Source organism: Echeneis naucrates, chromosome 18 (genome assembly GCF_900963305.1).
Source record: "Echeneis naucrates chromosome 18, fEcheNa1.1, whole genome shotgun sequence".
Lineage (NCBI taxonomy): Eukaryota > Metazoa > Chordata > Actinopteri > Carangiformes > Echeneidae > Echeneis > Echeneis naucrates.
This window is the reverse complement of record NC_042528.1, coordinates 9,308,309-9,324,109: the sequence shown is the minus strand read 5'-3', so window position 1 is coordinate 9,324,109 and position 15,801 is coordinate 9,308,309. Positions and strand designations below refer to the sequence as shown.

Here is a 15,801-nt window from a genome sequence, read left to right as displayed (position 1 = left end):
TTAAAGGTCAGTGGATCTATTTGTAGTTCTGGCTCTAGTTCACTTTTTGAATCTACTGTTGAAGCTGTTGGTGTCCTGCAGCTTTCTTGACAAAGGTATTAAAACTATTCTTCACTTCAGGAGACTACCAACACTGAGCGTGCACACACAGGCACACACACACTTGCAGTGATAACAGGAATGTGCATGAAGTAATAAGATGGCTGTGGTGATTTGTACATTTCACAAAGTGACACCTGACTGACACCAAAAGCAGCATCAACTTGACGGCAGCAGCATCAACATTTTCACACATTGGCTCATTTACAGCTGTCAAACACACACACACACACACACACACACACACTGATCAGACAGTTGATTCAACTGTTTAACTGCAGATATGCAAAAGGTCAAAGCAGATGAGGAGAGAAATGTGAGGAAGGAAGGAGATGAGCAAAGAGCAGCCTTTAGTAACAGGAATAAGTTGAGTTTGTTTTTATGACATTCTGATCAGTGACTATGTTGCACCATTGTGGATTTAAAATTTTAAACATTTAAACAACGAGAGAGACTGTCCAATAGAGCACATACAGTTAAGAAAAAAACCTCACCAATTTTAACTCTGGATAGTATTTTCCTGTCGTTTTTGACACTAATGAGTAATAATTGTAGTTTCACAGCATTTCAATTTCTGAAAATAACTTCTGAAGTCATTTCAGGTCAGTCGGAGAAGCAGAAGGCTACGTGCAGTTCACTCACAGACATATACAGCCATGCGCAAACAGCTTGATTTGGATATGTGTTAAAAAAAAAAAAAAAAAAAAAAACGTTGACAACATAAACACAGTACCAAATACTGTGTGCTGAGTTTGTGTGTGTGTGTGTGTGTGTGTGCGCATGCCCTTTCCCCCTGTGTGCCTATGTGTGGGTTGTTGTTCTTTGTTTTTTGTTTTTTTCATTAAGTGCACTCAGAGTTTAATGAGAAAGACAGAAGTTTGTCATCTTTCTTTTTCTTTCTGTTTTTCTTCCCCTGCTCTGTCTGAAAGAGGAGAGGAAGGGGAAGGGGCCAGGCCAGAGTTAGGAAATTTAGCCTCTACGCAATTCAGTCACTTTTGGAGAAGTTTCCTGTGCAGAAATTTCTCCAGCAGCAGGTGGGGAAATAAAGACGGAAAAAGGAGAGGGATAAAGAGCAGCACCAGTGAAGGGAACAGTGTGTACCTGTTCGAAAGCCAAGCAGACACAGACAGGTTCATCCAGCCAGCATTCATCATGTCACCATCTTTTTCATGCTTTCTCCTTCTTTAAGTCCCTTTCTCTTCTCCTTCCTCATCTTCAGCTCGGGATAATCCTCCACATGTTCCCATTTTCTTTGCCTCATTTTTCCATACGTCAATTAGCTGCTTTTTCCTCCTATCAACCCCTTTTTTCTTCTCTTTCCATCCTGTATTCCCGCGCTCCGCTGATGGTATCTCTCTGCAGTTAAAATGCACAGCGTGTCCGACACAAACCAGTCACCATTAACTGTCGCCACAGCAACAGAACAACAGAATTAATGCAGAAAGGGAGAAAGGAAGTGCAAAAGACAAGAAAGTAAGAAAGAAAGTCTTTGTTTCCTTTTTGAGGCTCAACTTCAACGGTGCGATTAAGTGGTTGGTAACCGACTGAAACAAAAACAGAACATGGAAGAACGGGGAAGGATGAGGTCAGACTGTTTTAGCGTCCTGTTCAGTCCAGAACAGAAAGGTCTTTTAAACACTAATAACTGTGTCTGATTGAGTCATGATGAGTTTACAGATCCACTGCTGAGAAATAGTGTAGGTTTTTCGGAGCCGTATTTATTATTAGTTATATTTACAGACAGCACAGCTGTTTCTGACACAGACACACACAGACTGACACATTGCAGGGGACTGATTAATTTGATATTTAGTTTATCTGTACAGAGAAACATATATGGTTCAACTTATATTGTGCAGAAAGTGGCCACTGTAATTGAATGGCCTCAAGAGGACCAGGTGTCCTAGAGCCCCTTTATGAGCCATGTATGTCTGTTGCCAAGACCCTGACGGTCTTCAGAGTCCCACTTGCACCCTTCAAAACAGTAGCAACAACGTTTCTCTGTTTAGTGGACCCTAAGAGGCAATCAGATTGCACGTTAGTGTCCTGTGCCGAAAATGTTGCACATCTCGCCATTTCAAATCAGTCCAGGAAACGCAAAGAGACAAGTTCCAGTTTGTTTCAGTGAAACAATAAGTCCTCATTATCACATTGTCTCATATCGCAGAGAATTTGAAAAGCAGCAGTGCAAAACCCTGTTTCCCAGTCACTTCATAAGCATGGCAGACGTTTGAGAAAAGAGGAGCCAAGCCGCTCTTTCAGCTTGTTAAACTGAGGCCTGCAGACTGAGCTCCTTTTGGCAAATCAATATTGTTTCTGTGTGTGTGTTCAAGTGAAGCAGCTGGATCCAACCACACTGTGGCTTGGTACACCAATTATGGGCTTGACCACGCAAACACTCGCTCTCTCTTTTTCAAATCCACACACACACACACACACACACACACACACACACACACACAGAAGGTGGCCCTACAATAGCTGCACAAAATGCTATCGTAATGTGGCTTTCTCATAGCTGTGAGCTAATCCACTCCAAATGGACCAACTGTCTAAAATAATTATTCCAGTCCACACATGGAATAGAGAAAACATGCTTAGTCTTCCAAACACCGCAAAAATAAGGACTGAAAATTTCTCATCAGCACCTTATTTCTCTGCTCTTTTTAAAAGAAACAATAAAAGATTGCTGTCCATGAAGAATGAAGATGTCAAATATCTCCCAAGTTGTCATAGATAATATCTGGCGACCTCAGCGGTATCTGGTGCTTCTGACTGTACCACGAATTAGCAGACAGAGGCTTCTGTTTTGAGACTTTGCTGTACAGCTCCCTCCCCCCTTCTCCTCCTCCACTCCAAATGTTGTTGTTGTTGTTGTTCACATTACTACTGGGACTTCCATGTTTCCCAGGAGGCAGTGGCACGGGCTCCTTCCGACCAAAAATGCCCCGGCCCGGTTTGGGAGCAGTAACCGGTTTGGGCCCCCTTGGGGGTTGCAGGATGCCACGGTTCGTTCCGAGCTGTGGAGGAGAGTGTTTGTGCAACTCAGAGGGCTTTCCTTGGTTTGGCGTGCTGTAATTCACCTCCAGTCCTGACAGGGACTGGGATAACTGGGACTGGGACAACTCTTCCAGTCTCTTCTGGCTGTGAGGCTCCAAACGGGCCTCGTCGTAAATGGTCATCCCTAAATTCGCAGGCAGGCTTGTGCTTCCTTTGGCATAGCCCTCTGGTTCATCATATATGTGCTCTGGTGGATGACCAGGAGGGGATGAAGCCCCCTCTGCCTGGCCTCCTGGGGGTCGCCTGTTACTGCTCACACCCTTTCCTCCGCCTTTTCCTCCCACTGATGCACCATTCAGACTCAGAGCGCTTGTTTTCTCGGTCAGGTCCAGGCTGATCCGGTCGTACACGTGTGCGTACAGATCTGGTGGCTTCCTGTGATTGGTGCCTCCGTGGAGCTGATCCCCTTGGATACCAACAGTTGAGGTCTCGTCTCCAACTGGTCGGAGGCGTGGGGTGGGCACTGGAGGGGTGGGTGGGTTGCTGGATTGGTTCTGGGTCTTGATGCTATCTACTGGGTCAGAGTAGAGGCAGTCAGCACTTTGCAGAGGTAGGCGGACCGAGTCAGCTGGTTCAGAATAAAGGCCTGCATGTTCATCAGCTGAGGGATGACCTTTTGTCACTGCCTGCACTCTGGGGGACCGTGGAGGGGTCCCTCCTCCTCCCAAAATGCCCATCATGGCTGGTGGTTCTGGTAAACTCCTTCCTTTAATTCCTCCTGCTGCTCCACAACCTTGAGCTCTTCCTGCTCCTCCTCCTCCATCGCCTCCCTCCCTCTTCCCAAGCACGCCATCGGCAGACCCTGGTTTGCTGCCGCCTGAATCGCCGTCTGCTTCCCGACTGCTGCAGCTGCTGCTGTCACCACTTCCTGTCATAGCTCCAGTGTTGCGGATGTACTGTAGCGACACAGGGCTATCTGCGTCAGAGTTAAAGTGGCAGCTCAGGTGGTGCTCTTCAGCCAGAGCTTTCTGCGACTGGATGGCCTGGTCTACCAGCATGAATATCTCGTTGCCTTGCTTGGTGTCGAAGGTGAAGGTGCCGGGTCCAGAGTCACAGCGCCGACCCGCCTCGAAAGAAAACATAACCTAAGGAATGAAAAGAAAATCACTAGAAAGGGCACGAGGGATGCAATCAGGGAAAGTTAACAGTATTGAATGTGTCAAACTTATATAAATATATATAAAGACTATAAATATATACAGAGGTGTCAAAATGGGGCTGAAGTAATGGAAGCTAGTCACAGAGGTTCCTGCACTCTTTTCCAGTCATCACTCATTTATCTTTTTTTTTTTTTTTTTGGCCCTAAAAGGCAGCTTGCTTGGTTTTTCCACAGAAATGTTCAGGTCTCTCAGTATATCTATTGTATTGCTTCACTGCCTTTCATTTCTATTCTGTACCCATACAGATCAAAGAAGCTCCATCTTCTTTCCATCTTGCCTGTGCACAGCATCAGTATTGCCAAATCCAGAAATAAATATCGTGTGCTGATAGACCTGACACCCTCTTCAAGGTCATCAGTCATTCATCAGTCACAAGAAACTGTGAATTCGGCGAAGCTAAATATCTCGGACGTAGTGCCTCTTAACTCGAGCATGCACTGCTACTGAAAGCATTTCGTGCACTTCCTAACCGCCACCAATTGCTGAAGATGAGACATTCTGTCATTACGCAGCAGCACAGGATTTTTCTCCATGTCAGCTACCCACCCGGTCTCTCCCATATCTCCTCAGCAGCTTGTAGGGCCACACAAGGATATTTCTCTTGGTCTTGAGGTCCTTCAAGATTAAGATGTCTTTTTCAGCTTTCAGCCAGTAGTTGCCTGCCAGTCCACAGCGCTCTGATGCCGAAGTGCGCTGAACATTCACCCAGAACTCATTAACTTGCAAGGAGAAGAAGGAAAATGTTTCAGTTATGCTAATTTAAGATCCATCACTTCAAATTATCTCCCTTAAAGAAATTTGTGTTCTTCAGATTTTCACATTTTTGAAGATTACACTGTGTTGTGCCTTTACCTTCTTCTCTGGAGTAGTAAATGAGGTTTTCTGACATCTGCAGGTCCTGGGGTCCTCCATTAGGGTCTGCAGTGCTGCTGCTGCTGCCTCCTCCCTTTGGGCACAGATGCAAAGAAACATCTTCGTCATTAACCGGCTCAGAACAAATTAGTATTAGCAAAAATCATGCATTGTCATGCATATGCATGGAGTTTGCTGTACAGATTAAAACAGGGAGCTGAAGGGAGCTTCAGTATGACTACTGGAAGGACAAAGGAGGCCCAAAAAGAGAAAGAATAAAGAGTTTGAGAGGCTGTGAAAGATGGAGTCCTCCTTCTGGAAACTCCCTCTTTCTTCCTCTCTGCAAATATGTTATTTGTGCATGCAACAGAAGCCGTGGCTTCACAACATAGGTAGACCCTCCAGGGTTGTGTGGGACAAAGAGCAAATTTAACTCCATCTGAGAATTTAAATTTAAAGTAGCAATTCTATTGTGTACGTGTGTGTGTGTGTGTGTGTGAGTGTGTGTGTGTGTGTGTGTGTGTATTGTATTGTATTGTATTGTCACTTAAATATGAATGTTGTATTTCTTTGTCTAACTAGACAAAAGGATCATAGCAGAATGGGGGGGGAGAGAGAGCACAAAAACATTTTGTAGACAAAGCAAATAACAAACACACACAACTCCTTTTCCTCGTACCTGAAGGTCTATGGACAGAGAGAAAGTGTAGTGATACCTGAAATGCAATGTCGCACATGGTATCCATCCAGTCTTTGGCGGCGTTCTTCTCTGCAGCAAACACGTGGGTCTTGTCATTGGTTTCCACACAGAATGCTGACATGTTTTCTTTGGGACAGCTCTCCGTCAGCGCCGGCAGGATGGAAATGCACTCAGACAAGCGGATGATCTTCTTATCCAGCTTCCTGGTCTTCTCGTTGGACCCACTTCCCAAGCCTCCACTGACCCCACCCCCTCCGCCCGATGGTGAATCGTAGAATTCGAGTCGGGCAATGCCATTTTGGCTGGCGGGGTACAGAACAAACCAGTTCTTCTTCCATTTCTGACCGGGGGGGAAAAAAAAGGACATGCTCAAAGGATGTTCAACATTGAAAAAATTTTCACATTAGCAGCTGACGAGTCAGACTGACTATTAAGACTATTAATACTAATTTAAACTAATTTCTTTTTCCAATTTTGTTCAGTTGGTCATATTTCAGGTCTATAGAATGAAAGTTTTCAGATTTATTTGCAAATGGTAACAATTTTAATTGTGAATTCAAACTAAAACTGAAAGGAGAGAAAACTGAGAAGAAAGCAAAAAGAAGATTACAGGAAAAAGAAGAGGTTGAAAACGGAAACAGAAAATGTGATTCTCTGTCGTGTTTGTCTGTCTGCACAGGGAGAGATATTTTGCATGTGGTTTGTTCAGAGAGAAGTATAAATTGCAGAGTTGGCCACACCTAATAAAAAACACATGAAAAGAGAAAAGAAAATGTCAATGTTTAAAGTCGGCAGAAGATGTGAGTCAAAACGATGTTTCCGGGTCTTTCTCTTTCCTCGCCTCTGCTGACTGAGCCTAAATGTAGGAGGCATGTGCTGATAGCTCTCCTGCAGTGTGACTCACATCTAATGCACACACATTTGTTTCCTCTACACCCAGCCGGCAGCAGCAGGCCACAGTTACAGCATGAGTTATCAATTCTTGAAGAGGAAAGAACCATTTTCCCCTAAAAATCAAAACAAATACTAGTCTGATTTTTAAACCACATTGCAACATTTCAATAGCCACTTATAGCAAATACACTTCTTACTGTTTGGTCATTTGGCTTAGATCGTTGAATGTATTAGTTAAAAATTGTGTTGCTTTTGGTTTTGTGAACGAAAAAAAAAAAAAAAAAAAAGTTGGTGAATTTTGGAAAAATACAGCAGGTTCAGTAAATATCAAAGTGTGCCGTGGTCCCTGACAGGTCGAAAACACAAACCATTCCAAACTAGGTGACAGCAGTGAGGAGGAAGAGCGAACAATGAGGTCTTCCTCCTTAAGGAACAAACAAGGGATATGACCAAACAACATGACATGCAAAACTGAACAATAAGATGCACAGCGAGGGTGTGTTAGACTCCAGATGTTCAGTGCTAACAAAGGACACAATGACACGCTACATGAGAGATTATCTATAATCTCTACAGAAACTACTGTGAATGTGAATGATAAAACTGTGCGAAACAAAAGAAAAGGACTTGTTTGGAAAGTCCCTTACATCCCTTGTGCCCTGTGGATGTGTGTGTATGTCTTTTTTTTTTTTGTTTGTGTGTGTTTTTCCCCTATATTCACTGAACCTTCCTGACAGCCAGAGAGAGCCTGTGACAGGAAGGTCAGCAGTTTAAAAATCCTTTGGCCAGTAGGGAAAATCCAGCAAACGCAGAAGAAACCCTACAGCTGCAGGTCACTAAATGCTCCCTGATCACTGAGCTTTTCTATTTTGATCCAGTCTGTGTGAAAATGACCTCCAGGCTGCTCAGAGGACCCGTGTGTGCAGTCTGACATCAACTAACCACAACGCAACTTATCAGAACATGTCTACATGCCTCCTGTAAAAATGAGTGTGAAACAAATAAAATTCAATCATTCAAATTCCATGCTTATAAACATTATATGTAAATATCCCAAGAGCATTCAGACTATAAACATTTGCTAAAATAATCTTCACTGCAGGATTATGAGAAAATGCAGATATATTAGTCATTCTCCAAGAGTGAGCACTGACTCTGTCATTCTTCAGATTGTTTACTTCAGGAATCAGTAAAAGGAATATGCAGCTGCTGCTTTGTCCATGAAATTTAGTTTAGAGGAGCTGATCTTATAGTAAAGCTACAGCTGTCAAATATTTAGCAGACTCAGTTAAAGTAGAAGTGCCAATAACTTTTCTGTACAATACTTCGGTACATTTGTACTTTCTACTGTGGAGAATTTAGCAGCCAGTGATTCAATATGAAGATGTCATTATTTTATTTGCATTACAGGTGTGACGTAAGTGTAACCACAAGGTGTATGTGATGCACAATCTACCAATTAATCCTTGTTTCTTGAAAAGCCACAAAATTGTGCCATAATCTCTATATACCACAGGAACTGTAAAAGCAGAAATGATGAGAGCAAGAGACTCACACATGCATAAAAGCCTGCTTCATCAAGTTCTAAAATACACCAACGACCAGAAAGGACAGGAAGTGTGTGGGAAGAGGCAGGATTTTCTATGCTTCCTTATTCTAAATCCAGGTGTGTCTCAGTATTTGTATGCATACGTGTGTGCGCATCTCTTGGTATTGAGTTTAACATACCCACGATCCCTGTTGCTGTGCGCAAAGGTAAACACGCACAAAAACAGACTATTCAGTCAACAGAGACGCAAAGTCCCGCAGTGTTTATGAAGAGGATACAGAATACTAAGCTCTGTTGCAATGTGGCTCTTACGAGTGTGTGTGTGTGTGTGTGTTTGCATTAATGTTCCTGCATGTGAAACTGCTGCTCCATATAAGGCAACAGACCGTTATCATCCACTCATACACTGAGTGGAAATTATGCAAAAAGGATCATGACAGGGAGGGAAAGAAACTTCCTCACCAATGTCCTGTTCATGAGAACACAGCGGACCCAGCCATGACACAAAGGTGTGTACATTGGCAATAGCACATTAATTCTTCCTTCCATATTTAAAGTTTCATACAATGCCAAAAAAAAAAAAAAAAAAAAAAAAAACACAAATGCAAGAAATTACGTCCATCTTATATCATCCAGTAGGCTTTAAAAAAAAAAAAAAAACAAAGAAACACCGCCTTCAGGCGAGCTGTGCCTGTGCGTCCCGCCTTTCAGCACCGACGGTGACCTGGTACTGTTTTTTTTTTTTTTTATTTTGTGTGTAAAATGATGACACTAATTCTGGCTCACTATTTTCTAATGGCCAGTGGGTGTTTTCATTTGATTATGAATTCACATTTAGTGTATTAAATAGTATATTATTTTAAGATGTGGGTGCATTTTTCTGAATGCGATTGAATTACCACAGTTGGCTTCATTAATATTCACTGTGACTCTATTGCTGGAGGATGCTGTGAATTCACACTTATGAAATTAATGAAATTAATACAGTGCCTTTGATTCTACTTTCTACCTAAAACCACTCAACTATGTTCCATGTTGCTGGCAGACACAGACACAATTATATATGCAGAAGCAATATCAGTGCTTATCCGTGTGCATGTGTTATGTAGAGAGATAGACCGCTGCATTGAGCAGAGCTCTGTTGTCCCAGCCTGCATCCTCTGCTGTGTCTACAAAATCAAACTTTTTTGACACACGTCAGGAGTCGCACTGAGGACAGCAGAAAGCTGTGAAAAGTTTGTTGGAGTTGGAGAAATGACATTTAGTTGCTTTTGATTTTCATACTATCTGAAACTGAGCACAACCTTGAAATTACATCGTCAAAAATTTACCCTCAAAAAAAAAAAAAAAAAAAAAAAAAAAAAAATCCATTAAATGGAACATTATCATACTAATACTTCTCATACTAATGCAACACCCGAGTCAAATAAAAACTATGCACCACACTAATGTGCAGCGGGGTAAAGATGTGCATGAGTAAGGGGGAGATTCCAACCAAACTGCACATTCAGCTACAATTAACAATTATGCCATTACTGGTCATTACATTTTGATGGATTTTCCCTTTTCTTTCCTCGTATTAAACATTCAAACATTAAAACTTAAGAAGCAGGAAGCAGTGATAACTTATTATCTATCGTAAGTCAACAAGTTTTATTGTTAACTGTGAAGATGAGGACTGGACTTTAATTTTATGGGACTAATCCTTAAAAAAAAACAAAAAGGTTTTTCTTGTCTGCCTACGGTTTCACAAGCACTTCGTCAGCACCCAGTACACTGAGTATTGATAAAGTAGTATTTACAGCACGGCTCAGCAAAGCTAGCTGGTGTGATTTAGCTTTTAAGCCTCAGCTCCAACTCCAGTAGAAAAAAAAAAAAACTACTGGAACTGCAAATATTAAACGTATTAATTTAAAACAATATTCATGGTTGGGTTTGATCTTAATGACAGTGTTCTGGAAACGGGTGCTTTGACCTTCAACTTATTTCATGCCTGTATGATTTGCTGAAGATGTGAATCGAGCCTGATAAGAGCAGGACATGATAAGCATTATAGCAGTCTGAATCTATAGAATCTAAAAGACAACCAACATTGAAATATTCTTATGTCTAAATTGGGTCACAGCTCACAATAGAACAATTGTTCTCCATGTCCACCAATAGTCTTACTGTAAAACAGTACAACAAATGAAGTTTAGAGAAAACACAAGAAACTTGTGAGACCAAAAAAAAAACAAAAAAAACAAAAATGGACCAGACTCAGTGATTACCTTCCTAGCAACAAACTTTCGCCCTGCTCTATGTGCCCTACAGATAATATCCAACTAGGCCGGTGATAACTATCATGTCATTGAGGTCATCAGGTGGGAACCTCCTTTCGTCTGTGTTTCGTCTAGTTAGGCCCACAACACCTCCAGGAGGCTAGACCGCGAACACTGGCGTCCCAGAGTCACCCCCTAATGCCAGCCGTCGGAGCTAGGTAACCCTGGTAACCCTAGCTCCGAGCTGAAGTTGTCCCTGTTGATGAGGGATCTTCTGCAGCGCCATGACCACACAGTGTCAGTGCCAACATCAATATCTGACTGAAACCTGCAGGGTGAACGTAAACCACAATCTGCAGGTCCAAGCATCCTCGGTCTGAATATATCTGGCTGACAAGCCGCTGCATGTTTTCCATTAAATGTCGCACACAGTCACTGTGCTGCACATTTCAGCAGCAACATGAAGTGAAATGACAGCCACCGAGATACAAACTGGAGCTTAGAATACAAAACCACACCTGGTGTTTCCAAAAATGCACTCCACTGCCACAGAAAGCAGCTCGGACCAGCTCAGACCAGCTCAAATACCATGCTTGACGCATTGACCTTGTTCAGATGTGACAGTAAATGGCTGAGACAGTCATGCCTTAGATCTTATGAATACCTGTGTAGTCTGCGTCAAGCTTGAGAAGACTTAGCTTTTGGTATGTGTCCTGCAGGTTTGTTTGATAGGAGACTAAGTCACTGTGGAGAAAGTGCTTCTAATTATTCAATACCTCATTTTAAAACAGGCACTTCAGCGATTTTTCACATGAGGTTCAGTCTATTTAGAGCGAGGAGTACTGCTCACATCGTGTTGACAATATCTAACAGGGCTGTGGCATCATCAGGGTTGTCTCTGGACATTGTTTGCGATTTTATTTTGAAAGAAGTGGATATTTAAGTGGCAGGGATGTTTGGATTGAAAACAATGTGGAATTGCATAATGGGAAGAGTTTGAGACACTATTGTTGTCATTTGACTCATACAAGTCTCCTGTCTGAATGAAAGAATGACTATAAAGAGCTATTCAAAACAAATATATTATCGTGCAAAGTGTGCACATAGTATAATAGTTAAGTACAGAAACATACCACTAAATTAAACAGAAGTGACCAATATTAGTGTGACTTTATGTTAATAGTGTATAAAAGTCTTAGAAGCACCAAAATGGCCAAAATGTTATCGCCATATTTTGCACCTTATCTGAACCAGATCTAAAAAACCAACATGAGTTTAGTTCACTGTAGAAACTGGAACATATACACATTGGACATTTTCAAATAATTTAAATTATTTAGTTAAACATAATTGAATAAAAAGTTATTTATGTTGTTGTCGTCAGTTGATTTTTATGATAATCACATTGCACAGTATTAATGGTTCAACAATGGTTGGTAAGCTTCCAAAGTGGAGATATATATATATATATAAAAATCACTAAAATGACAATCAACTTAATTTTTATGAAATTCAAATACATAATTACAGATATCCACACTAATGGAGACTGTGAAATGACTTATCATAATGTAAAGGCCCTGATGCAGCCTGGCGGTTTACTCCTTAACAGGCAGCTGTAATAACTCTATAAGGGCCATTGCCCGATGTGGTGTAAACCAGCAGCCAGAAAAAGAAACAGAAATCCTCGGTCAGATGTTGCCGCTGCAATCTTGAGTCACATTTTCCGAGCACGCACACAGGAACAAGCGTATTGTGATTGTGTATGTCCACTTACAGTGGCACACATTGCATAATTCACAATGAAAACCTCGTACCAGTTTCCACACTTTCAGGTCAGCCAACACTCAGCCTTCTGCTCTATTCATTGCTCCTTTCAAACCCTTTCATCCGCATCTGGGTGGCTTTTTCTCTTGTTTAAAGATAAAATGTATTTAAAAATGGGGAGGTTTTGTTTGTTTGTTTTATACTATAAACTGTTTATGAAAGGCATTGAGAGTGTGTTTTAAGAGTATGAATATCTATTGTGAAGTGGTGATTTCAGTGTGCAGGAAACTGGACCTGAATGTTTTGCTGGCCCATGTCATATGACCAGATAGAGGCAGAGAAACAAAGACCCTCTTTACAAATCTGTTAGAGTGAATGAGTTTATAGTCAGCACTGCTCTGAGACTTAAGGAAGGGAAACGAAACAAACACACAACCACAAACACACACAGGTGTTATCAGTGATATTTACCACTGTCCAGTCCTGCCACGTGATGTTTTGTAGCAAAATGAGCGGCTTCACAGTCAGAGTTGAAACAAAGGTGACTTGCTAACAGTATTGCCAATGATAAATAGCTGCATGTCAAGTAGAGAGGACTTGGAAGCATGTGGGTCAACTTTGTTAAGAGGATGTTTCGCTGTTGTCTCAACTTAACACCTCCCCCTGTGCTCATTTGATTTTCCCATGTGTTTATTATGAAAAGTCAGCTCGCAACAGTGCTAAAATATTACACCTTTCCGCACACAGCTCCATTAGCTACTCTGATGAAGTGTAACTAGCTCACACACACACACACACACACACACACACACAAAATTATTTTCCTGTCCTCGTTTACTTTCATAAATGTCTTTGGGTTTGTGAGTTTCTAAATATTCTGAAAGTGAACAAGCTCATAAACGCATTCACATGCACACTGACGCACACACATACAGATGCACAGCAGCTTTTATCCAAACAACCACATCAAAACAAGGCCAGATCGGTGAAACACTTTAACAACTTCCTCTCACTGCATATTATACCAGAAGTTTTCTTTGAGCACACTGGGCACATTGACTGGTCTGTAATTGCACTAGTATGTGCTCTGTTCATTTGTTGTGATATACAGTGCTCACTTCTGGTTTACAACTGGCAAAAGCAGATTGCTCGTCAGATTCCCATGTCTTTGAAATCAATAAACAGATCTTCAGATATCTTCAGATAACTCTGCTATCAGGTTTCGCAGTAACAGTAACTTCACCTTCACAGGTTTCGTTTGTTTTTGTTTTTGTTTGTTTTTGACACTGCTACACTGTAACATCTTGCACTATGTTCCTTATGATACTGTCTGATTTGTGCCTGTACTGTATGAACTGCATCACTCTTAGACTTGTTTATGGACTTTTACTGATATGATGACTTTCTGGTGGCTTTCTTCCACTTGCTCTTCATAGTTTCCTTTGTAGTTTCTCTAATATTCCTCCGTAAGCTTGTGCCTCACTCCAGAGCACTCATTCAACATTTAAGAGCCTCAAAATGTATTTAACGAAATAAATGTTCTATTTGTTACATACAACCAAAACAATGATCGTGAGATCACCGGCAACAGTTATATTTTCTAAGTGTCATTATTATAAACGCCACAAGTGAAAGAAGATTTTTTTTTTTTTTTTTTTTTGGACTCACCTTTCCAAACTTCTGGTGTTGCACATACAGCTGTCCCTCCTTGATGTGGGCGTCCATGCCCTCCAACGCTCCCAGGTCCCCCTTCCTCAGCAGGGGCCAAATTTCACTCGAACTGGTGAGAAGAAAATCACTTTTTGGAGAGGTTTATTTCTCCTCTATCCCCAAACAGCTGCCCCTTCTCTCACTTCCGCTCTCCGGTGGTGAAGGAGCGTCTCTCGGAGCGGCGGCGGCCGGTAAACGGCTTCATTATGGAGGTGTGAGAGGTCCGCGGGAAACTTGGTGAAAGACTAAAAGTTGTCAACAGGTCGTCTGTCTCTCGCTCCTCACTCCTGCTGTCGAGTTGGACCGGTAGAAAGTCAATCCTTATACTTATCACCCAGTTTCCGGTTATGCTTACACAATAAAGGCGCGACGAAAATGACATCCGACGTCAAAGCACTTGCATGTGTAATTCTGCTTGGATCCAAAAAATATCAGAGTAAGAATCAGCTTTATTTGCCAAGTAAGAAAGTTAAAAAAGACATCGAAAAAAAGTAAGTTCAGTCAGTAAGTTTCAAGCTGAAGAAAAATGTGTCTGTAAATTTCAATACATTTTTGTTTGGGACGTAAAATACCGAACAATGTCATTTTGTATTTCAGCATTATTGGTGAGAAATGTTTATCCACACTTCCTGCGGACTTTAAAATGATCTAGGTAATGTTGCATCGTGCATCAAATAAAACTTGCATTGTCCACTTTTACTTTGAAAAGCGGATACCCGTCGCTGTAGTAACTACGCTGAGCCTGATGCAGCTGTGTCCCTGCAGGAGCGGAGCAGCGCGTGGTGAGCGCGCTCTGCCGCTCCCCCCACTTCTCGCTCTTGTGTAACGTCTCTGTTGGCCTCAGCTCTGACACTTTTTTTTTTTTTAATCTCAGATATCAACGTACGGATGTAAATGCATGGACGGAACGGCGGCTGGTGAGCTCTTTGAGCCTCACGGCAGTGTCACGAATCTTTAAGAAAAGTGCTATAATGCCAAAGAATGACGGTATTTTGTAAGCAGCCTGTGCTGGCGAAAGAAACTGGCCCCCAAATTAATGTGTTACAGATGCCTCCTGCTGGCAGTCCATTCAAAGGAGGGTGTTTTGTTGTTGTTTCGTTGAGTTTATTCCAACTTTGAATGGTGCTAAATCTCTTGTCCCGAACAGCGGATGAATCTTTAGATCATGAGTCAAGAAACGCAACGTGTTGTTAGTTGGCCCACGAATTCCTCCTGCTGTCCTGTCATTTAGGTATTTGTAACTTATGAGCATCATGAAAACACTGCAGAGAGTAATTTATTACATTTAATACTGTTCATGTGTGCAGTTTTGAGGTGCTTGAGATTGTTTGTGTGCTTCACTACATTTCAGAGGGAAATTGGATCTTTTTACTACACAAAATTTCACGAGCCCTTGGGGTAGTTGTTACTGCTGGGTTTAATGTACTGCATTTAAAACATGTGATACATTAATGAAATACATAGTTTAAAATGAAACCTATGGTTCCTAACTGTTCCAGCTTTCTGAGACCTTCTGTTGATGCACCGGATACAATGCATCAACAGACAACTGAACTGAACTGATGATGATGATTATTACTTTTATTTTTTTTTATATGCTGAAGAAAGACATCGTTTACTTCTAACTGTTTAGTCTGCTGCGTGAAAGCTGAAACATGTTTGTAGCTGTGGAGGCCTGATGAAAACAAACAAAAAACACTCCTGCCATCTATCGGTTATCAATCAGCACGCTGAACACACTGATCTCGC

The 15,801-nt window shown here is 41.7% G+C and overlaps 1 protein-coding gene across 1 annotated transcript; it reads right to left on the bottom strand.

Annotated features, from left to right (window-relative positions):
- Nucleotides 1-872: 872 nt before the first annotated feature.
- dok1b (docking protein 1b) lies at nucleotides 873-14,344 on the bottom strand. The gene is made up of 5 exons (XM_029526453.1): nucleotides 14,011-14,344; nucleotides 5,888-6,211; nucleotides 5,172-5,265; nucleotides 4,866-5,038; nucleotides 873-4,244 (listed from the first exon to the last, which is right to left on the bottom strand). Exons 1-5 carry the CDS (start codon nucleotides 14,065-14,067, stop codon nucleotides 2,811-2,813), a joined length of 2,082 nt encoding a protein of 693 aa, XP_029382313.1. The 5' UTR covers nucleotides 14,068-14,344; the 3' UTR covers nucleotides 873-2,810.
- Nucleotides 14,345-15,801: the final 1,457 nt, after the last annotated feature.